The sequence below is a fragment of the Bicyclus anynana genome, chromosome 18 (assembly GCF_947172395.1).
Source record: "Bicyclus anynana chromosome 18, ilBicAnyn1.1, whole genome shotgun sequence".
Lineage (NCBI taxonomy): Eukaryota > Metazoa > Arthropoda > Insecta > Lepidoptera > Nymphalidae > Bicyclus > Bicyclus anynana.
The window spans coordinates 1,886,738-1,912,186 of NC_069100.1; the positions used below are offsets into that span (position 1 = coordinate 1,886,738).

A 25,449-nucleotide genomic window follows, 5' to 3' on the forward strand; every position below is an offset into this window, starting at 1 on the left:
TAATCTAGCAAAAAGGCGTATACACTTCGCAATTCAGAGAAAACTTTTAATGGTTGCTCATTTTTTTGTACTTACTTAATGTTTGGGTACTTGTCTTATTATTTTGAACATGCAATAGTGCATTTATTAACTGTAGGTAGTAGGCACTCTCACAACTTTCTAAACTATAAAACGAGAAAAACCTGGTTTTTTATTTTTCTGCTTGAGCATATCCCAGTTTATTTATGATGAGAATATGGAGCTTAAGCTTTGTGTACACACCTTTAAAACTACAAGACAAGATACGAGAGCGTAAAAGATTGAAGATTTTACTTATTTAGATATAATATTTACGATATTATAAGATTTGTTTAATAAGTATATCTATAACATTGGTTCTGTTAGCAAATAATTGTTTGTGCGTAAAAAAACAATACGACGGAAAATTAAAGTTATTGAGAAAAAAAAGTTTTTTTTAAATTGATAGACGTAATAAAATCCACCTAGTTATGCCATTTAGATAGATTCTAGTATTGAAAATCATATAGGTATAAAACCGGACAGAAGTTTCTGAGATTTAACTGAACAAACAAAACTTTTTAAAACAATTATTTAATACAATAATATGAGAACCAAAAATTAAAAAAAATAACAATATATAATTGTAAGTAAGTGATCAGGCTTCCGAGGCAAATTATACGCGGTCCAAGCATTTATCTAACTTTTGGCCACTCGAGTTAGTGATGTCTTTGTGAATTACCGATTCGACTTATTAAAACAATCGACTTTATTTAATTAGAACTTAAAAACAGTGATTTTTATAATAGAAAAAAAAAAACTAATAATACTATTCGTTACATAATCATTTTGTTTTAAATATTACGAGTACTTCATAAAGGTTTATTATTAATTTTACTTCCGTTTGCCTGCTTCAAAACCAAAAATCTAGTCAAAAACAAAAATGCTTGGACAGTGTAAAATGAGAAATAAAAATGAAAAACGAAAATCGAAAATAAAATTTTATTTCGGGGATATAAATAAACGGGATTACTCAAAGTGTTACAGTTCAATTAAAATAAAAATAGGTGGTAAATTATGATGATCCCATTATAATAATAATCTATCGTTTACTTTTTTATTGGGTCACTTTTTAGGTCTAGCGCAGTTGACAATAAAAATCGGTTGCAAAAAAATCGGTTATAAGAAAATGAAAAAAATATTTTGTTAATTTTAACGCGAAATTTATGCTATCATATCGTAAAATGTTTTATATGAAAAATACAATATTGTCAAAAATATATCAATTAAAATCAGAGCACTGCGTTAGACCTATATACAAAACACAAGTGAATTCTTAGTAAATAAATATTCAATGTTTATTGTTTCTTGTAAAATAATAGGCGTTTGCAAAAAAAATCGGTGCTAATATAAGGTTTTAAAAATGTATCTTTTGGGACAAAATTCACTACACATATTATAAACAAAAGTTACATTTTTAAAAGTGTAAATAAAATAATAATCTCATATTACTCTAGTAAAATGTCACAATTACACTGGTTAAAATAAAGTTGACACTGGCGTTAATTTGGACGCACTAAAACTAAACTTATAAAGTATAATAACCGATCCGGTAAAAAACGTTGTTTTGCGTTATTAATTTTGAAATGGACCACACTTATCACAAAAATAGATAAAAAGCCTTCCTAGCCAAGTGGCATGTTGATTTTCTTTCTATGATCGCTAACGCTTCGAAAACTAAAAAAATGTATGGGAAAGACAGATCTTGATCATGTGACCTGCTGATAGCGGATGTCATTCCCAAACATCTTTCTAGTTTTCGAAGCGTTAGCGATTGTAGATAGAGAATCGACGTGCCACTTGGTTGGGGGGGAAGGTTTTATAACGAAACCTATTTTTAGCAGTGCTGAAATATAGCTTTCTCTTTTAATTAAGTATGTTACTTGCTTGTATGCTAAGAGTAGGACGACACCAGAGCAACATTTTTTTTATTTTCTTGATATTAATAATAATTAATGATACTGATATCAATAATTAAGCAGTCAAGCTTTCGCTTAACTATATATTGCTGCTGGATCAAGGGTTTAGTGAGAAAGTTCCTCCGGCCTTGACCACTGGTTGCTTGGGCTCTCAAATATCCCACAGCAAGAGTTGATTTTTTTTTACAAATAATTAATAGTTTTTTTATTGTATTATATTTTGTATTGTATTAACATTGTTAAAAGTTTTTAAAAAGGACAAATAAATAAGTGAGAGAAAATTCAATAATGTAATTTATAAGCCACGGAATGTTTTATACTCATGCAAAATAACAATAAAATTCATGTTTTTTATGAATTAATAAAAATATAGTTATATATTTTTATAAATATTAATAGTCTAGTTTTTAGTAAGTCCAAATAAACACCGCTAAATTATGTCCTAAACCAGTGCTACCTTATTAAGGTGAATAAAAATGATTATTTTATTTAATAATAATAATAATAATAAATCGTGCTAAAGAGAGGCACAAGCCTGTATACAATTAAATATTGACAGATAAAAATAAATAACAGTCCACTTTCACTCAAAAATGAGGTTGCACTAAAACATTAAATACATTAAAACTATACACTGAATGTTGATAATTTTGCCTTTTATGCTTTTAGAATAATATAAAAAAAAGATTTAACTCCCTCATTAGCGTTCAGTGCGCGAGCACTTTTATACAAAACAATAATTCCCAAAAAAACAACTAAACAACTCATATCTTCCATTTTTTTATTTCTTAAGAAATCCATTTTGCTTTTATAACGAAATCCATTTTTAGCTGCACCGAAAATATTTATTAAAAACTATTTTTGTAAAGGTGAAAAGAGTGTTTTTATTATATATATATATATATATATATTAAATGGAGTTAGAAATTTTATTTAATTCTAAAACATGAAAAATCTATAGTTATTATAAAGCAAAGATACCAACATTCACGGTAATGTCTATACTATTGGTATTATACAAAATGCTATCAACTAAATTGGAATATTTGTAATTATTTACAAAATAAAATAATACATAAATACACAAAGCGAGCGTTTTCATTATTTTCAAAATTTCTAGTATTTTTTTAATAACCTACATTATTATCATTATTTATAATATGTTATAATACGGGAAAATTGTCTTTTTACGAGTTACCCGATATTTTTAATCACATGCTTGGTTAGGTAAAGGTTCTCGCACATTAGGACGGTCGAAAACACGACACATTTTTAATACTACCTGCTTACTAAATAATTTTGATGTTCAAGCTGCTTGTCTTTGAGTTTTTTATTTTTGAGAGACTATGCCTTTTTAGTCCTAGCATCCAGACTCTCGTCTCTGTATAAGACAGGCCAATTAAAAAAAATATATTAGTTAGGACTCTTTTTTCACTAATATAATTTATTCCCCCTCTATACCACTACTCCGCTTTCTATAAAAATTGTGGTGCGGACCGCTCTAATGTGCATGAACCTTTAAAATACATTTCATTTTACATTTTTAATATTAGTAATACATTTCATACGAATTAACTCATCTGGACTCCAATTCACTGTGACTTCAAGATCCGTAATTTTATGACGTCCATGTCGTTTCTTTTGTAAAACCGATGATTATTGACAGTGCTTTTAGGACTGTCAAACTTAAGGTTCAAGTTGGTTTATTAAGATCAAAGTGAATATAGCTCCAGTAAAATATATTTAGGTTCGTTTTGTATTATAATGTAACGTACATCATATTTTTAATTCATCAATGAATTTTGAAAAAAAGAAACCGTTATGTTTATATTAATTCCATAGTTGAGTAACAATAATCTATTACAGCGATTATTTTTCACGACCGATTTTCTTGCTTATTGACGTAACACATGAGAGTATAAAATAAAGTGTATTAAAATTAATTTTGTAACAGCCGACCGATTTATCAATAACATGAATAAATAAAATTAATTTTATTAAAATGAAAAATTCATAATTACGACCGATTATATTAGAAGGCAATTAAAATCGGTTTCAAAAAAAATATATTGTTAAAAATTAATTATTTTAATGAACAATTTCAGTTTTTAATAAATTATTTACTAAAACATATTATAACGGTTTTTATTTTCAAAATACACTTTACCTCGCGCTATTTCTACTAACGTCTAATCACAGCAATGAGGTTAACGTAACTTTAAATTTTAAATGACAACATAAAGTGTATTCACCAATTAATATTCAAAATTTATCCACAGTATAATAATATTATTGCTTCATATACATCCAATGGAATGGACATAAATTAATGGCAGTGCTATAATAAGGTATTATATTTTTAATACTACAAATTAATTTCACTTTTAAGGCATATATCATTTGTTATTATTTATTGTTTAGGTTAGATGTGCGATGTTACGGACATGTAATTTTCAAACGACCGATTTATAAATATGATTTTTTTCAGAACCGATTTTTCTCTTTTCTTTGCTCTAAGAACGTGAATATTCAGATATGCACTCTACTAAGATCAGAACGTAAAAAATATTCACCACATGGTTAAATTAATTTAATTAATTACTACTAATGCCAGGCCGCTCAGAAATTGTGTTTCTGACACCTGTCAATGCCCCCTATTTGTTATACTATTTTAAAAATATTGTTGATTATTCAATTTTTAATGTTATTACTCGTTATTAAGGTTAATAAAAGATATTTAAACATCTCATTGGCATTATCTCTCTCATTGACATTGACGCGATTGAGGCGTCACAAACGCAATCTCTGAGCGGCCGGACAATAAGCATAAAAAGATAACAATCGCAGCTAAAACTTTATTATAACTGTAATTAAACTTTTCTAATAAAGTGTCAACTCTAATAATTATCTCTATCTTTGCTATTAGAGTTTATCACTGGCATTTTAACATAAAATAGTTCACTAACGCAAATACAAAAATCGAGCCCTCGCAATTTTGTATTATACAAATATATTGTATTAAACCTTAATACGTTAATTGTTTTTTACAGTAGTTTGTTTTGGTGCGAATGTACCTTCATATTTATAAGCCTAGCGTACATATCTATGTACGAACAAGCTTAACATACATTTTATATAATCAAACGATTATGTAGAATAAAGTTAAACGCATATGTATTTGTACGGTAAATGTAAGCGCATTTTAAGTTAGTAAGAAGCTTCATGTCCCGCCAGTATGTAAAGATCGTTTCCGTCTTCGCTCGAGAGCGTATTGTTTTGTAGTACGTGCGACTCCAGCACTACAACTCTGAAACAATAATGTTTAAAAATATATTCATTTATTTTAGTCACATATAAACTTTTATATACATACGTGTCGAATTGGTAAATTTTTTTTTCTTCAATAAATGTATGTTGTGATGTAAAAATCGAATTTATTTTGATTTACATCAGCGCGCCAGTGAGTTGTCTATTTGTTATTATAGGCTTAAATGGCCTAGAACTCAAAGCCGTAAAGCAAGTTATAAAAAACTTACTTGTCGTGTCCAAGCAGACTCACTTGTCGTAGGCTCAAAAAGGCTCGAACTCAGAGCCGTTTAAAAAAAACTCTCTTGTCGTGTCTAAGACTCAGACCAAATTACCATAGAACCTGCCTCACTAGACGACTGTAGGTATATGATCACGATCTAACGTGTTCATACTAACTGCGTTTAGATTCGATGTTTCATTATGTTAAAATTATACGTGTGTGTATTACGATTTAAAATTTATAGTTGTGTGTAAAGTGTAAGGACACAATATATTTATTGGTGTTAAATATTTTCGATGTGTGAGTTTAAATCGTCCCCCTCAAAAAAAAAACCAGACAATTATGTTGGTGATTTTGAGTGTGATACAAGTCCTAAGCTAATCGGTCTGAGGTCTAAGCAGACTCACTTGTCATAGGCTCAAAAGGGCTAGAACTCAGAGCCGTAAAGCCAGTTAAAAAAAAACTCACTTGTCATGTCCGAGCAGTCGATACGTGCGCGAGTGGTCGGTGATCTCCTGCGTAACGTCGGCGTTGCGTAACGAGCGGCCCTGCACGCCGTGCCGGTGGAAGGCCAGCACCGAGTCCGCTAGACATACTGGAACCATACAATATATTATTATTTATTATTATTAAGCTTTTAATAGATATATGTACAGTGACTCAGGCCGAGAAGTCAAGTATAACGCGCCAAGTAGGGATTGTACCATCATTTTGTTGTAGAGGAAACATCTCAAGTAGATCCCAGAACTTGTGATCTGTGTAGGTTTAAATCTACCTTTCAGGTAGATGCCGTTGGCTCTAGAGTGATTTTGGGGGCGGAGGTTTTGGGCGAGAGCCTGATGAGGCTGAAGCCATTACGTTCTTTGTCACACAAGCAGCTGAACAATGAACTTACGTATGCTGTCGATGTGGAAGTCGAACTGTATCCGCGACGGCAGCTTGTTGCGGCGCCGCTCGCCGCCCGCCAGCACGGGGATTATGTCCACCACGTTCTCATGACACACCAGTACCTAAAAACAATAGTTATTATCAGGTAATTAGTGGCACAACGAGGCTTCTAGTTTACAAGAAACTACTTGACAGACAGAAAAGATTATAATTATTGTAATTATTGTACGTATTGTTACTTACGGCGTCCTTATTGAGCTGATGCACCGCGCGCAAGGTGTGAAGCCTCTCCGGCCGCGGTATCACGGTGTTGGAGCCCCCGGGGCAAAGCTCCAACTCGTCAGAGTGGAACCACGTCGCACCTGTAGAGAAAACAAGTCAAATTTTACAAATATATAAATATAGAAGGTGTTAGACCTGAGTAACCATTAAAAAAAAATGTTTTTGTATGTCAAGTGACTTCCAAAATAATAAATCTTTAGGATTGCCTATAAATAACACAACAAAACAACAATAACATAATCAGAAATGAGGACAACCCACCACCTCCCATGGCCCTTTCAACCTCTCGGTAATTTGGGCCGAATCGAGGGAGGGCGAACCCGGTACTTGCTCTTTGCGTGTTCCCGGGACGCCTTCTTGACTCCCTACAAGTTATTTGTCGCAGGGATTCGCTGGATGCAGGCGGCTCAGTATCGTAATGTTTGAAAGTCCCTACAAAAAGCCTATGTCCTGCAGTGGACGTCCATCGGTTGATGTGATTATAAATAACACGTATGTCAAAAACGGGCGGGCATAACAATTTAGTTCGCTTGTAGGTTATTTTTTGGCCAGTCAATCACTGCTAAGCAATTTGAAGAGGATCTATGTATGTAGTGATTGGTTACCAGAGTTGATGTTGATGAGGTTGAGGCGTATGGGCTTCCTGGTCACGCCCACGCACAGCAGCGGGTACTCCAGCTCGGGCGTGATGATCAGCTCAAACGACAGCAGCGGCGACGGCAGCACGCACTCTATGTTCTGCCACAAACATATACAATTCACTAATAGTAATCAGACAAGATCGAAAAGTAAGGCTATATATTATTGGGGTAAGGAGTAAAGGACATGTGCCAATTTTGAATGGAGACTGGGCCTTTATTCCGAGTGTCAATTAAACAGAACAAATTATTTTTATCTTGAAAAAACATAAAATAAAGGGCTTAAAATCCAAAATAAAAAAAAATATTAATTAAATAAAATGCATTTTCATTACCTGACAACATTAACTAAGAATTTTTATCATGGCAACATGCTTGTAACTCACACCCTGATAGATTGTCAGTGATCTTCGCGCAGTAACGTTCGTTTATGGCGTTTTTCAAGCAATTTAAGGTTTTTTTAATGCATCTCTGTCTACGATTTAATGTTTCTTTTTAATGTGTGTCATATTGACATAATAAAGGCCCATTTTGGGACATGTCCTTTATAAGATAGTTATGGTAGAGATACCTCAGTAAAACATTTTAAATTATGCAATTATCACTTTCCCTTGGTTCGTGTTTCTTGCAGCCGTTGTACGTATGTCAGGGACGACATATTGTCGTCCGCGAATGGCACAAGGACGGGGAGACGAGACTAGGCACCAACCTTGAGCAGCATGAACTTGCGCAGCGGGTCGTACCACTGCATGAGGAAGAGGCCGGCGGGCGACGCGCCGCACAGGTACTGGTAGCCGTTATACGTATGACAGGGACGACATATTGTGTCTGCGAGTGGCACAAGGACGGGGAGACGAGACTAGGCACCAACCTTGAGCAGCATGAACTTGCGCAGCGGGTCGTACCACTGCATGAGGAAGAGGCCGGCGGGCGACGCGCCGCACAGGTACTGGTAGCCGTTGTACGTATGACAGGGACGACATATTGTGTCTGCGAGTGGCACAAGGACGGGGAGACGAGACTAGGCACCAACCTTGAGCAGCATGAACTTGCGCAGCGGGTCGTACCACTGCATGAGGAAGAGGCCGGCGGGCGACGCGCCGCACAGGTACTGGTAGCCGTTGTACGTATGACAGGGACGACATATTGTGTCTGCGAGTGGCACAAGGACGGGGAGACGAGACTAGGCACCAACCTTGAGCAGCATGAACTTGCGCAGCGGGTCGTACCACTGCATGAGGAAGAGGCCGGCGGGCGACGCGCCGCACAGGTACTGGTAGCCGTTGTACGTATGACAGGGACGACATATTGTGTCTGCGAGTGGCACAAGGACGGGGAGACGAGACTAGGCACCAACCTTGAGCAGCATGAACTTGCGCAGCGGGTCGTACCACTGCATGAGGAAGAGGCCGGCGGGCGACGCGCCGCACAGGTACTGGTAGCCGTTGTACGTATGACAGGGACGACATATTGTGTCTGCGAGTGGCACAAGGACGGGGAGACGAGACTAGGCACCAACCTTGAGCAGCATGAACTTGCGCAGCGGGTCGTACCACTGCATGAGGAAGAGGCCGGCGGGCGACGCGCCGCACAGGTACTGGTAGCCGTTGTACGTATGACAGGGACGACATATTGTGTCTGCGAGTGGCACAAGGACGGGGAGACGAGACTAGGCACCAACCTTGAGCAGCATGAACTTGCGCAGCGGGTCGTACCACTGCATGAGGAAGAGGCCGGCGGGCGACGCGCCGCACAGGTACTGGTAGCCGTTGTACGTATGACAGGGACGACATATTGTGTCTGCGAGTGGCACAAGGACGGGGAGACGAGACTAGGCACCAACCTTGAGCAGCATGAACTTGCGCAGCGGGTCGTACCACTGCATGAGGAAGAGGCCGGCGGGCGACGCGCCGTACAGGTACTGGTAGCCGTTGTACGTATGACAGGGACGACATATTGTGTCTGCGAGTGGCACAAGGACGGGGAGACGAGACTAGGCACCAACCTTGAGCAGCATGAACTTGCGCAGCGGGTCGTACCACTGCATGAGGAAGAGGCCGGCGGGCGACGCGCCGCACAGGTACTGGTAGCCGTTGTACGTATGACAGGGACGACATATTGTGTCTGCGAGTGGCACAAGGACGGGGAGACGAGACTAGGCACCAACCTTGAGCAGCATGAACTTGCGCAGCGGGTAGTACCACTGCATGAGGAAGAGGCCGGCGGGCGACGCGCCGCACAGGTACTGGTAGCCGTTGTACGTATGACAGGGACGACATATTGTGTCTGCGAGTGGCACAAGGACGGGGAGACGAGACTAGGCACCAACCTTGAGCAGCATGAACTTGCGCAGCGGGTCGTACCACTGCATGAGGAAGAGGCCGGCGGGCGACGCGCCGCACAGGTACTTGTAGCCGTTGTAAGGGTTGCGCGCCACCGCACACCGCATGCAACCTGCACAAACACATCATCATCACAGATTTTAACGAGTTCCTCGATTACGGGTGGTATTAATATTCATTATTTATGTTATTGTGGAGGGGAGGTATTCGTACGACAGTTTTTGCAACAGTGATGGTATAAATAAGAGGGTATTTGATGACTTGAGCTCAGTTGTTTGTTAGGCAACGTGGACACCGTCACCCTGCTAGTCACAATAGTGATTTTGTGCAATAAAGGTGTGTAGCAATTATTGATAATCTGGTGGTAGTGGGCACGGAATACATGTCGGGCAGGGTAAGTAAGTGTCAATGCTTTCTAATTGATCCCTTAAACCAACACCCGAGGTCACAAGTCCTGGGTCCTGCTCGAGGTGTTTCCTCTGCCACAAAATAATGGTACAATCACTGCCGCTGCTACCCGTGACGTCACGTCATGTATACGAGTAGATAACAACATGGGTTAAATTTATTGTGGCTACTTCTCAGACAAAGACAACTTTTGTACCCTTATTTTATGATCAATTTGATTACTTTATCCCCATAACATTCTAAACTTAATTAAAAATAGTTCTGTCCGATTAAATGAACTATGACTCACCTCTAGTATCAGGTACTCTAGTGGTGGGCGCGAACCTCCTTGGCAGTAATCTCGGAGGTAGTACCCTCAGCGAGCGCGCCCCTCCGCCCCTGCCGCCCCTTCCGCTGCCCGACAGCACTAGTAACTCGTGCCGGTAGAGCGAGGGGGTTTTTCCTGAGAATAAAAAACATAACATAGCAGAACTCTGGCAAATCAAAGCGTGAATTGATAAAACGCGAAATTCAATAAATCTGCTTGTATAGATAATAATTTATTTATTTTGCTATCATTCTTTGCAATTGCTCGTTGTAGAGTCAACATTTCCTGAGGATGCTCCGGTTTCGGGGTGAAAAGTACGTAGAGAGTATTTTGTCGGACCTGGGTGACGTTGTCGCATGGGTTCGTCGGCTTTTCGCGGAGGATAGCAAAATAAATAAATTATTATCTATTTATGATGAACTTCCGCAAATAAACGCCTGCTTCTATCCAAAGTCTGCTTGTATCACAACTGCAATTAGCAGACCAGGCAGGTTGGTTCGATGTTCTGATTCTACGTACTACGTACTTTATGACGTCCTATATATAGGAACTGGAAAAGCTTTTGTGCCTGCTATTTGCAGGCAAGACAGTTGATAAAACTTGTAGAGTGAGGGTCCGTCAAAGTTTATATCGGCGGCTGTGTGAGGGGAATCTATTGTTACGAGTTATTTCGACTACGGGTGGTATTAATGCATTCTGAAATGTACTTTTAAACCTACACCCAAGGTCACAAGTCCTGGGAGCTGTTCGGTGTGTTTCCTCTACCACAAATTGATGGTACAATCACTGTCGCAGCTACCCGCCTCGTTATACTAGTCTAGAAGTCTGTAGATCCCTTCCTAATCACCTACAGACTACACTACGAGCTGTCAGTAGAAAACTCACCAGAGAGCGACATGAGCACATCCTTGATGACGTGCATCCATATGGTGCGGCGCGGACATAGCTGGTCCATGGCTGTCTCGTGCAACTCGTTCAGGTTCAGCGTGTAGATCCCTTCCTCGGCGCCTACAGAATTTATTGATGTTATTACGAAACACTTATTGGGCCTTGAGGTTATTTTAATGGCTTGAATAACAAGAAAAGCAAACGAAATGCTTATTTCAGGTACAAATAACTTTTTAAGGGGTATGAAGACAGAAGGGAGCGACTCTGTGTGAGCGAGAACTCGATAAGTTTATTCATACTATTTTTTTTAAACTAAAGTAGCTAAACCGATTTGGATTAAATTTGGTATACAGACAAATTGGACATTGGATCAAAGCACACTCGTAGGCTGCTACTAACCAACCGGGATTTTTTCTGGGATAAAAAGTATTTTATCGCGGAAAAATCGTTGGTTTACGCGGGATTTGTGAAAAACAGAATTTCATGCGAAATGCTGAGGGAACACAGTTTACCTATAAGAATATGTTGATCCCTGGTGTCGGGGTGTATCCACGACGCTGTGCAGTTTATCCTTAGCGGACAACCGTTGAACACCTGACAACAAATTGTTCATTCACTTTATTCATTTGAATTGCAGTATTGCGTACAAAAGAAATTGTATATGAAACGTGAAACTCAGTCTATGGTAAGACTAGCCGACGCCGCGCGGTTTCAATCGCCTTGTTCCCGTTCTCGTAGGTATACGGGGATAATAGGGATAATATACGGGGGGGCCTATAGCCTTTCTCGATAAATAGGCTATCTAACACTGAAAGAATTTTTCAAATCGGACCAGTAGTGCCTGAGATTAGTGCGTTCAAGCAAACTTTTCAGCTTTATAATATTAGTATAGAAAACTCTCAATGGAACACACCATAATATTACTAAGGTTTATCAACCTTTTCAATCTTTAGATTTAGCGCTCCAATTTAGTCAAGCGCAAACCTGCATATCTACAAAAAACCTTGGATTTCAATTACAATTTGATGAAATTAATGCAACTCAAGTATTTCATACCTTGGAGAAGCAAGCTCCCATGTGCACTTTAGGAGTGGGTGGAAGTCCGTTAGGGGCGGGCCGCGGCGGAGTCCGAGTTCGACGCCCGCGCGCTCTTCTGGGAGGCACCGGCGGCGTACTACTGGCTAACGATAAAAGCAGGATATTTTTTTAAAAGTAGGTCGTTACTTTAATTCCTCTAATGAAAATGATATTAAGCTAAAGAATTCTGACAGAATAATTCGTTATTAAATAAAATGAGGCTACTGGCACCTCTCTTCCTTAAGCATTACACAACTTTGTCCCAGCTCAGCGTATTGCTGCAAAGTTTTAACATACAAAAGGTGCCAAATGCAGTTGATTAAACTCTACCTTTTCCTGGTTACCTAAGATGGGAATATGCTGACTTCGATTTAACTTAGCTGAAAAATCAACCGTGAAACTGTCCTTCAGTATAAAAGATGAAATATCTTACCATCTCCATCAACTTTGGCCTTATCCCTTTGACTATCCGAAAGACTCCGTTGCCTTTGGCTTGTTTTCAACTCCTCACCGACTAACTCCTTTTGACTATCTCTTCCATTCTCCTCCGCCAATTTAAATATCTCGTCAACTGACGACGTTTTTCTCTTATTAACACTTTCTAATTCACACTGACAGAACTGATTTAAATCGATTCCAGCTGTGACCGAATCGGAATTATGTCGATTATGCCTTTTCCTGTGCTCGTATGTTTTGTCGTCCATGTCTAAGCTGATATCGATTCTTCTGCACAAATCGTCGTCCGAAGTCGCGCCGTTCTCGATTCTATCGTTATCCGATATCCGTAATCGATTTGTTATTTGTAACGCTCTGAAGTTTGAGATAGATATCTTCTGTTTCTTGCACGTTTCACAGTAAACGATCCCGGAATCATTGTTCTGGTTCGAACAATTTCTGTAGTAGCTCAAAATATCCCCGTTAGAGTTGCAAGCGTCGCACGAACATTTCGGTGCCACAGATCTTTGCAGATCGCTCAACGTGTTGTTTTCTCTTGTCTCTGGTTTAGGGCAAAGACCGCATTCGCAATTTGCATTCCTCATTTGTGTATTGTCGTTAATAATTTCGGAATCTTGAGCGTCGACGTATAGTATATCGTTTTCTGACTTCCTCGATATGGGGTCGTCGATGGATATGGAAGAGGTTAGCGGCGATTGGAAGTTGGATGCGAGGCTTTGGTAGACGTTCGTGGTGGAGTTGTTTAAGAAGTTCTGCTTTAGTTGTATGCATTGGGACAAGTGTTGGTCGTGGACAGACAGGCCTGAATTCGAAGCTTGGGTCAGTGATACGTTTTCCGCAGTCAACGGTAGTGTTGCCCTGTAATGATTTTAAAATTATTACCATTGCGGTAGCATTTTTGGTAGCTTTTAGTACAAGCTCGGAAGATGCCGTGTTAACGTGGAAGCTTGGGGTCAGTGCTGTTAGATACAAAATGGTATTTATATATTTTTCATATTTATTAAAAAACATAAAGCAATTTTATATTATTGTTAATTGAATAACAAGTGGTGCTCGTGAGACAAAATACGTTTATAAATAAACGTAGAAAAGAGAAAAAATTGTGTTCGAATCTTATTTTAAAAGTATTTATTTTACTAAATAAATTAAGTATTTTTTTCACAGTTTTTATACAATAATGTAATTAATGTAACAAATTATGGACGTATATTTAAATATTACAAACTAACTTACACAACGAACATGCTATGTGAATGAAATACGTTCTACCTTCTAAACAGCTGTTTGAGTGGATACAGTAAGACAGGTATGGAAGTATACAGTCTGGTGTGTCGAGTTACAAAGCTGTGATACATTACTTAGTAATCTATACAATTCGTTCAGAATAATAAACATTAAGTTTATAAAAATATTATAAAGAGGTAAAGTTAGTAAGTTTGTAAAATTTCAGGTGTGCAGGCCATCTCTGAATCTATTGATAATGATAATGATATAAATATATATATTTTTTGGTAAGTTATGGAAAACAATACTTAAGAAGTGTACGATAAGAGTAAACTGTTATGATACAGGCTTACAGGAACCTTGTATTACAATCAATTTATGGCTATTTGTAATTTACACATATAATTAAAATAAAATGTTGTTTTACAAGATTATATTTTCTTAAATTGATGGTTAAAAATAAGTTTCTTTCCTAGGGCCTAGTATAGTTAGGTATCCACAGCGAAATTCATTCTGCCATTTCAAAACATTTTTTACTACAATACTTAAACTAAATACTAAATCGATACTAATATTATAAAGAGGTAAAGTTTGTAAGTTAGTAAGGGTAATTTCTAGACCTACTGTATTGATTTTGATTTTTTTTTACCAATAGATAACCACGTTATTTGTAGTGTCGCAGGATATTTTATCCTCGTATTCCCACGGGAACAAGATCTAAGCAGATGAATTTGCGGATTGACTCATTACATTATATTATTATATATTTCTTATAAGCTTTAGTTTATTATTCTGAACTTGTTCAAATGCCACTAAATATAAAAATAATCGTGCATGCAATCGTGTGTCAATGTTACCTGAGCATTAACTCTTCGTCTATGTATTGCAAGAGGCTCCTAAAACAAGAGAAACCACGTACAGACATGTGTGGTGCACGCTATTTTGTACCTTATTGTCATTAGATACGCTTCAAAATCTAATAACAAATATGTATAATGTTGTTTAGGTGTTTTTGGTTGGCCGGTTGAGTTTGTACCTTATTTTTACACGTTATAGGGTTTAAAATTCATCAGCAGTATTAAATAAGATGATACAAAAATATTGTTTGATTTATATGTTAAATATGTACCTTATTGTTATTATGCATATGGTCAAAATTAGAACAGTAATTTATGTTGTTATAATGTAGTTTTTTTTTTAAATATTAATCGCATGCATGCTATTTTATAACTTATTTGTTGGTGAATTAAGATCCATTTACATTGATTAATATTGTTTAGGTGTCTAAAAAGAGGTATATAAGTGTTAGAAAGTATATACAGTACATTTGTTAGCCAACTTTTATAATTGAGATTGAGAATGAGATTGTAATTTCATGCTTTTTATTCTTTAGTCACCATCCTCTGATTGTAAAATCTAAGTCAAAGTAAAGTCGCCATAATGTACTTCCATACAGAATCGAATTTATTTTCTACTAACAATTTTCATAACTATACCTTTATGATGTTTTGAGTACCTCGAGTTATAAAAAAGAGATAATTGTGTAAAGTTGTTGCAACAGTAATTTGTATAAATAAGAGGGTATTTAATGACTTGAGTTCAGTTCTTTGTTAGGCAGCGTAAATGACGTCACGCTACTTTCAATTTTGTGCAATATTGTTTTTACGATTTTTTACGTCGATTTTGTGCAATAATGTTTTGTGTTGTGACTGATCATAAATTGTTTAGTGTGGGCATGATAAACATGCCGAGGTGAGTGTTAATGCATTCTGAAATTATCCTTTAACCCTACACCCAAGGTCACAAGTCCTGGGACCTGCTCGAGATGTTTCCTCTACCAGAAAATAATGGTACAATCACTGTCGCTGCTATATCGATCTAAAGTAACTCATTTTGAATTCAAATTGGTTTTGCTACTGATTTACTACAAAAAAAAAAAGCCTAAATAAACATTTTACAAGGTACGGTCGGACGTTTGATTGGGTAATTTCAAAGGGTTTTTGAAACGTTAGATATTATATTATAATAACTAATAAAATTCATAATGTTTTCTGTATGTTGTGTCTGTATGTAATAGTAGGTACGATACGCAATGGGTGTATGAATTTAAAGCCAATGGTGACGACGCTGGTTAATTTTGTTCATCCAAAATCCATGCAAAAACGAACATTCAACACTTTGTAACAAATTGTGTTTTTGTTTCTACACGTGTGTGTGTTTTTTACAACACTTTTGACATAAAAACATCAAACATCGCCATACACTCTATAGCGCAAAGCCTTTGAAATAACTGCAAATGTTATTAACAAAATATACACAAATAAAAAAACATGGGAATAAAAAATACTGTTTTGTAAGGAAAACATAACATAACGGTTTCAAGATCAATTCTCAACTGAGTTTAATTTTATTGTCGCGAAACTTTTTAAGTATTATAGCTTTAATATCTTCATGAATTTCATGAAAAATTCTTAATTTTATTTTCATGTAAAACATTACAATTATATAAAACTTCATGAAATCGAGCCTTGTGCTCTGAGCCAAGTTTTTGTAGGTAGTTATAAAGATTAGCATACACAGACAGACGTTAAAAGTTACTTTAGATTTAGTCTAGATTTATTTACAAAAACTGTTTAAACTTATTTACACAAAGAAATAAAAAACATTGGGAAAGCATTTCAAAAATAATATGCTTCGATAAAAAATACACAAATCATTAATAAAATTACATAATTAGTTAAACAATGAAACCCGGTTAGAAATAAACAAAATAAAATTAAACAAGTCATTATTAGTATTAAACTTTTTATTATTAGTCTTCTCATATTGTGCTTCATTTCTAAAAATTACATTATCTAAAATTGCGGAACCAATGGAAATTGCACCAGAATTTCTGATATCAACTAATTTTCAGAAATTTAAAGTCATTACAGGTAAACTTAAAAATGAGGCCTCAACCGCGGAGTACATTAGGCCTAGCATGCAACAACGACAAATCTCGTGAAGATAAAAAACAAATGCCGACCAATCGCGGCGGAGTTGTCCAAGTCCCAGCTATTTCAACCCAACACACTCAAAGAGAGAAATATTTCCGACTTTCTATCTATCTTGTCTATGTCTATGGTACACTTCGTCGGCCTACAGGAGTCAGGATGTGAGCACAACTATAGAAAGTGGGGGGGCAGGAGCATTCTTCATTCGTTCATTGTTACATCCTCTGTGTCCCTGCACATCTGTCCCCTCTGTCGTCATAACCTCGCAACCCTATCCCTCGCGGAAGAGGTCTCATTCATGTTATTTGTCGGTATCGCATCACATTTACAAAAAACAAACAATAAAACAAATTGCAGTTATTTCTAAAAAGCCATAAAATATAAATCAATAATGACACACAAAATCAGCTAATAAACTCCGCACGTATTAGCCACACACATACAAGAAATTTTGAAAAAAAGATATTACGGAAAAAAGTCTATCCTCCAAACCTTTCTCAAAAATCGGAAACAAAAACCTGTTAGAGAAAACCGCAGACCGATGTTAACGCAAGAGATAGAAAACTGACAGCGTTTCCACAATTGCATCCGACACGATATTTTGCCGGACGTCCATTCGATTTTCTTTTCGCACTTTATGAAATCTGTTCTAAAACTCACTTTATTTATCGTAAAAGATGGCATACCTGATTTAATTGGTATAACTATCGCCTATGACACCTTAAGCTGATGCAAGGAAAATGTCCTCTAATATCAACTGTATTCACACAAGAATCTCAGGCTTCGGTGTTAACGAGTGTCAGTAATTTGTCGCATAGAATACAATGCAGAAATTCTAAAAATACAAGAAATGATACTGAACTTTCCTTCTTCAAAATGTAACTCATATTCGCACAATAAACAGACGTTTACGATTTGTTTATTAATTTTAAAAAAACAGAAATAAGATGTTATTATTCGTTAAAATACACTTTTCATAGAACACATAAGAATATTGTCTTTATAGGCTCTTGTATCACTTTTAATATCAATCCTCAGTACAACCTACACCCTATGCAACACTAGATTTTGTTTTTAACATATCATCTTTTAACCTGCTGTTGGAAAATAAACATCTAATTCTTCTAGTCAATTATCAGATAGACGTCAAACACTATACCGTAACGGTCTGCATCATGGAAACGCACTTTTAAGAAAAGATTTGTAAAAAAATATGGACCTTGTATACCTCAAACTCATTCTCATAATATCATCACCGGTGACGACCCGACACCACTTGCTATAACACAAATAATAATATACATAAAATAGAGAAGTATTACTGTATTATTGTCGGCTAATACCCTTCAATGATTAGCATCTTTCATATAATAACACCAATGTATCTACAGCTGTAAATGTTATGATTTAATTTAGATTTTCCTGATACAATCTTCCATAACTTATTTAAAGTTTAATTAATTAAAACGAAGTTGTTCTCAATTCAATGTGTATATGGAATTTCTAACAATTAATTATTTACTTTATCAACTTCACGAATTTCAAATTCATATTTTTTAAAACATTTTGAACCCAAAACTGTTTTTTAATATTAAGTCACAAACAATCTAAATCTGAAAGATGTCAATCATTGTTACCTGCATATAAAATAGTAAATAAAATAAAATAGGATATACCAAGGCGTTTTATAGTGTATCAACATTTGTACTCACTTTTCGCTAGTCGGTATACTGTCGGTGGATAAGTCTTGCGTTAACGGATTGTGTTTAGGACAACTCATGAGAGAGGCCACACTCCAGTCTTCGCTTGATTGTCTGTGGTATACTGAAAAGCGAAGATAAGGTGATATTAATCAAAATTGATGTATGTTAGCATTGGACTTTGTTATAATGAAGAAATAGTTGAGGCCCCTGTGATGAACCCTGTAGGATTTTTTTTTAAATTCTTTAGACCATCATTTGGATGCATCAATGACTAGTGTATCTTGTATATAATAACGTAGGATTGTGAACACCTTTAAAGAATAATCTTACGAAAAATTGTTTCTTCAGGTCACAAATACATTATTAAAATCCTCTATAACACCTAAAAGATAATTATTTTAGTTTTTTAAAACAATAATAAAATATTACTTACAAATATGCATGACTTTTTGGACTGTTACACTAAAATGCATGGTGAATGGAAAATTAGTCATACACAATCAAACGCCATTCATAAAACTATACAAAATTTACGATCATTTAATATTTCTCACCATTTCGTTTAATAGTATCACCGTCGCAACTTCTATTGACTTCTGCGTTAAAATTGATCACTTTGGGCATAGATAGGTTCAGTTCATCTTCGGCGTCCAGATCTATGATCGGCGAATCGTCATACACTCCAGATCGACGATTCGCTTCACGATCTTCGTCAGATGTTAATCTGTTGACAAAATACCCTAGATCTAGTACCATTCGTGTTAGTCGATGTATGACTGTTATCTTCATTTTTAATTTAGGCGCCATCTTACAATTAAAAAAAATTACCGGCCTATATTTATAAACATAAATTAAAATTTATGGATCAAACAACTTCGAACTAATGGGGACCTAATCACTACTAATGAAGTTCACTTTCAATTTCAATCAGAGTTTATAAATATGACCTTATGACTTTATTATATCATTGTTGGATATACTCGTAATCATCACCACGTATCGTTGAAATAGTATCGCCAAGTGAAGATGATCTATAGAGTTTCTATACAAATTGATGAAACTTTAGTTCTTGGAGATAGGGACTAGAGTTTATCCAGACCAAAACATCATGGAAACGATAATAAGTAACTTAGTCTCACCTCAGACCATGGTCAGTATGGTACGAGTGCTGTTTCTTGGGAACAGTCCGCGGCTCCAGCAGGCTGTGCGAGAGAGTCTTTGAATTTTATTCTATTATTACAAATGGCGCAGTCGGTAGGATCGAAACCTCCGCTTCCGAAGGTAATCTCATTCCATTCAGAACTGCTTATGATCTAACAGGCTTAGAGCAATAGTAAGTAACTCTAGTCTCAATAGTGTTTTGTCTCCAGCAGACTGCGAGGTTTTTGATGTCACCGATTACATCCTTTTACATTATGATCCGATATCACAACTGGAGCAGTCGGTAGATTCCTGACAAACTCCCATCTATACTTACTATTATAAATAGGTAGAATTTGAGTTATTGTAGGGGGTAATCTCTGGATTTACAGATTATGAAAATTTTAGCACCGATAGAAAGTCACATTTACGGTACTACTAGTGAGAGTAACTCTAGCCTCACCTCAAGCCATGGTCATTGAGATGCGCGTGGTGTTCCCGAGGCGCAGTCCTCGGCTCGAGCAAACTCCTAGGCCGCGCGTCCCGCCGCCCGCGCGTCTGCCTTGATTCGATCCGTTGCGGCACATTGGATATCGCCTAAGATATGAAGGATACATTATGAGAACAGTCGCATAAAATTAGCATGTATGCAAATTTTAAAGTGCGTCTTATAAAACCAAATGAGATTTAATTTATTTAATTTTTAGTCAACTATTACTGGTATAAAAAATCCGGCCGCTCAGAGATTGCATTTTTAACATTAAAAATTGAATATTTATGCCAACATACAATAAACATATTAATTTTCGGCTACAATTATTAACAATTAATTAGCAAATATAAAAGTGTCATTGACAGGTGTCAGAAACGCAATCTCTGAGCGGCCAGACTTTATTAATTGTTATAAAAAATTGGACATCTCACCCCATCTTCGTCTAGTTCTTGGCTGTTGCAGTGGTTTGGCGGATTGGAATACTTCTGGAGAAGTTCGATCGCGAGTCGTTTGCTCATGTCTTGTTGGAAGAACGCGTGCTACAAACAGAAAAGACTATGGTCAACCATTGACATGCAAATTAGATCTGGGATTTAATCCTCAGTTTACTTCAAAGTAAAGTGGACCTAATCAATACATTTTAAAGTTCACTTTACTTTGAAATATTTACAAACATGGATATTGAACCATGTTTACAATTTACAATTATGGCCACTAAAGTTTAATTTTAAACTATGTTTTTCGAGGTGTTGCTACAAACAAAAGTGACTAGGGACAAGATTCATCATTGAACTCCTAAAATGATGAATCTTGTCCCTGTCTTGTGGGCTGACAAACTTTTGCCTTTTATAAAATTACGAAGGTATATCAAAGATTCTTAGACTGTACGAGTATAGTTTAAGAGTGGAAGTTAATAAAAATAGAAATCATAAATTTGCTGCGTGGCAACACCACATTTTCTGACAATATCACAATGATTTGTTATAGAGCAACGAAATATTATTGATTATTAAAATCATAGTGGAAATTCTGACAATTACCAGACTTTGCAATAAATATCATAATTTAGATGAGATTTACTCTTCTTTTAAATTGTAATTGTAAAAAATAATCATGAAATCAGCTATCTTAGTACCCTTAACATGATGGTTACTTCGGGGCTAGATAGTGATGTAAATATTTACCACATATATTTATATTAAATAGTAGGTAATATTATTTTCAACAGATTGTCTTATTTATATACGAGTATTATATATAAGTATCAAGGTAGCAGCAGTCACAAGTGGATGACAGAACACTACCATAAGAACGACAAGTGACAACAGCGCCCTCATATATTTTGTAGTCTTTTGAGTTGTACATGGTATTACCTGTAACAGTTTGTCAGCGGTGGGCCGTTTCTTAGGGTTCTTGGTCAAGGCGAGCTTCAGGAAGGCGTGGAACAGCTGCGACCAGCGCTCGCGCTCCTTGAGCTGCGGCGGCTTGAACCCTGACTTCGACATGAGGAACAGCACCCTCATGGGGTGCAGCTCGAACATGGGCGGCTGGAGCTCCGCCAATTCTGGTCAACAAAGTTAAATACAATTACATTTTTCATTCATTCAAAACTAACTAACCATGTTCGTGTAATGTTTTTAACAAATCCTCCGTGATCCATTTGACGGCCTCCGTGGCGCAGTGGTGTGCGCGATGGATTTACAAGATGTAGGTCCTGGGTTCGATCCCCGGCTGGGCCGATTGAGGTCGTGGCCTAGTTACCCTACTGGCAAAGTCGTACCGCCAAGTGATTTAGCGTTTCGGTACGATGTCGTGTAGAAACTGAAAGGGCTGTAGTGGACCCTCCTCCTAAGAACCTCCGCTTCCATCTTAGACTGCATCATCACTTACCATCAGGTGAGATTATAGACAAAGGCTGACTTGTGAAGAATATAAAAAACTGTCTCGTTCGTCCAGTGGTTAGTCTTACGTTGCTTCAGATTAAGAGGTCGAGTTCGAGTGTTAGTTAACTGTCAAGGATGTCCTAAACCCTACATTATCGTTCACAAGTTCGGGAATTTGCTCGGGGTTTTTTCTCTCTGACACTCGATGGACCCAGCACCGGTATGATGAATCCATGGAATGCTAGAATTACAATAAATAAATTAAACTATACCTATTGCTGTTATCCCACACGCCCAAATATCACAGAGCTGGTTGTAGCCACCTTTTCTTTCTACAGCTGCTACCTGAAATAACAAATCAATTGACAAATTAATGTCAACTTTTTCTTATTCGACGCGGACAACTAACCAAATAGCAAATGACTTTATTTTAGTAGGTTGATGATAAAGGCCAAAATAGTGAACAGGCCAGTTGGTTTGATCAAATGGTTACGGCTGTGGCTAGTTACTAATCTATTGGCAAAGATTGAAAGCCGAAAGCAAATTAGCGTTTCGCTGTGCGTTAGAAGAAACTATACCTTGTCAAAGTAACCAGCTTAAGATTACATCGTCATTTGACATGTTAAAACCAAAGTATTTAGAAAATCTTGCTGCAAAGGTACAATCTATTGCGATAAGTGGAGTTTTTTTAAGTAGCTTTGGTTTGTATTAATCAATCACTTACGTCATCCTTTTAATATGGCGTATAATTAATTAAAAAAAAACAAACAACCTAAAGATAGCTTTAAATTAAATTCTGTAACATTTACCATGTGTGTTTGTCAACATAAACATATAAGTTTGTCTTGTTTAATTTAGGAGGTCGTCTGACAATCATCTGAGGCCATTAGATATCAGATAAGCATAATGGCACAATATGTCATTCTCTTCCATTAACTTTTATAATAAGTTACACACACTCCATCTCTTCTCTGACCTTTCTCTCCTCTTTTTTCCTTCCACTTGCAATTTGAACTGCATTGTGAAATACTATACTGTAGGAAATAGTAGTCTCGTAGCGTTCGAGCCTTCCATATTTCTGGTTATGTAATTCTTTATGGGTTACTTGGGATAGGCGGGGAGAGTGACTTGAGTGGAAAAGGGGAGTGTTTGTCGACTGTCAAAGGATCGTTTAACCCTACACACAACGTTAACAAGTGCGTGACTCCACTCAATGTCATTCTCTTCAATTCTAGCGTCTTATTTTGGTTACAGTTTGATTTGTTAATTAAGTTGTCCTGACAAGTATTATGAATTTTAGCCTTTGCTAAAAATACCAAAAAGTCCAACCAAACCAGTACTGATTTTAATTTAGCTTCTAAAACATGTAACCCTTCCATACATACTAAAAAGGCAAGTCAAATAAATGGTCGCATATACCTCAGGCGCCATCCAATAAGGTGTTCCAATAAAACTCTTCCTCTTATTGATAGTGGCTGTGATTTGCGCCGACACGCCAAAGTCTGCCAACTTGACATCACCGCATTCAGTCAACAAGATGTTCGCACCTTTTATGTCTCTGGAAATAGATATTAATCTTAAATATTTTTAAACTTTAGCCACAGATTAAAGAATAATAGAGTGATGCAGCCATTCCAAATACAAATTCAAAAACTAATACATTCTCGAGTCAGTACGACAGCGTCGAATCAGTAATTTCCAATATTATTCAAGAAAAATGGCATTTTTAAATATTTTAAAAACTAAAAAAATCACATGGAGTATAGGTAGTATATTGATATTAGTCTATTATGATATTAATTTACGTAGTTGTTGTTATTGTTAAATTTTAAAACACAAACTATGGGAAAAGTATGCACATAATATATGTGGATGTCAAAGAGACTCGTGATGTTTGTTTTTTTCACCGGCTTAATGACGCAGCTTGTAAAGACTCAGTATGATTATCTATTCTGTGACTTTTTCTATATTAAATAGGCACGCGGTAAGCCACAGTGTCACCAATATGCCTAGACAGAACAATAACAATTGTGATATTGGGCAAATATACACATTTGCCCAATATCACAATAATGTGCAGTCTACACGGCAACTATGCTAACCTGTGCATTTTCCCCATACTGTGCAAATACGACAGCCCCATCAGCGTCTCTTTGCACATGTACGCTATCTGCACCTCGGTGAGCGGCCCGGTCACGTGGTAGATGTCCTGGAACAAACAGTGACGTCATGAGGATACTGACATCATACATGTCATCTTCAAGACCAACAGTTTTGGCCACAAAATACTGATATCTTTACTGACTATATGAATAGACTTAACAATAAGTTGTGTGTGGACTGTCATGGTCTATCAGCTTCGTCCATCATGATACCGGAAATAAGAGTAGTTTTTCATGGATTTACACACAGAGTGATTTATTTTTAATAAAATATATCTGCCACATATTTTAAATATGACCTATATTCCCCTCTAATTAGTCGGAAAAGACTGTGCTAGGAATGGGTACGACAATAGTCCGGCAGACGGGCATCGAACTGCCACCTCTCGGTGATGAGTCCGGCCGCTTCATCACTGAGCTAGTGAGACTTTAAATTACCAATACCTCCGAAAAGCCGCGTCTATTCCTAGGTTGACTTCACGTTATTTTTAGTACATCTATGCATATCAAAGACTGGCAGAACCTCGCGGTTTAACGCGTAGTTCTCGTTTCCCTAGGAATACGGGGATAACGAGGGGATACCTTCAAGCTGCATTACTCCATGGAGACCCACAGCTTGTCCCTGCGCAGGTAGGAGCCGTAGTGGGCGACGATGTTCGGCTGGCAGTGCTCCATCATGAGGACGAAGGACTGTGGCGCAGCTTACCTGCAAGCTGCCCCCGCCGCAGTACTCCATGGAGATCCACAGCTTGTCCCTGCGCAGGTAGGAGCCGTAGTAGGCGACGATGTTCGGGAGGCAGTGCTCCATCATGACAGGGGGACTGTGGCGCAGTTTACCTGCAAGCTGCCCCCGCCGCAGTACTCCATGGAGATCCACAGCTTGTCCCTGCGCAGGTAGGAGCCGTAGTAGGCGACGATGTTCGGCTGGCAGTGCTCCATCATGAGAACGAAGGACTGTGGCGCAGTTTACCTGCAAGCTGCCCCCGCCGCAGTACTCCATGGAGATCCACAGCTTGTCCCTGCGCAGGTAGGAGCCGTAGTAGGCGACGATGTTCGGCTG

General features: G+C 37.1%; 1 protein-coding gene across 4 annotated transcripts; it reads right to left on the reverse strand.

The window, feature by feature from the left end:
• Nucleotides 1-985: 985 nt before the first annotated feature.
• Nucleotides 986-25,419, reverse strand: LOC112046066 (mitogen-activated protein kinase kinase kinase kinase 5). Of its 4 annotated transcripts, XM_052886710.1 has the most exons (22): nucleotides 25,096-25,419; nucleotides 24,330-24,436; nucleotides 23,647-23,785; nucleotides 22,500-22,572; nucleotides 21,718-21,908; nucleotides 20,776-20,883; nucleotides 20,315-20,448; nucleotides 19,266-19,435; nucleotides 18,721-18,832; nucleotides 18,237-18,287; nucleotides 14,873-14,911; nucleotides 12,769-13,649; nucleotides 12,315-12,439; nucleotides 11,771-11,852; nucleotides 11,256-11,378; nucleotides 10,353-10,505; nucleotides 9,643-9,767; nucleotides 7,281-7,413; nucleotides 6,637-6,755; nucleotides 6,401-6,515; nucleotides 5,974-6,100; nucleotides 986-5,283 (listed from the first exon to the last, which is right to left on the reverse strand). In XM_052886710.1, exons 1-22 carry the CDS (start codon nucleotides 25,387-25,389, stop codon nucleotides 5,184-5,186), a joined length of 3,501 nt encoding a protein of 1,166 aa, XP_052742670.1. In that variant the 5' UTR covers nucleotides 25,390-25,419; the 3' UTR covers nucleotides 986-5,183. The 4 variants fall into 4 exon arrangements, with proteins under 4 accessions (XP_052742670.1, XP_052742672.1, XP_052742671.1 ...); XM_052886712.1 differs by lacking the exon at nucleotides 18,237-18,287; XM_052886711.1 differs by lacking the exon at nucleotides 14,873-14,911.
• Nucleotides 25,420-25,449: the final 30 nt, after the last annotated feature.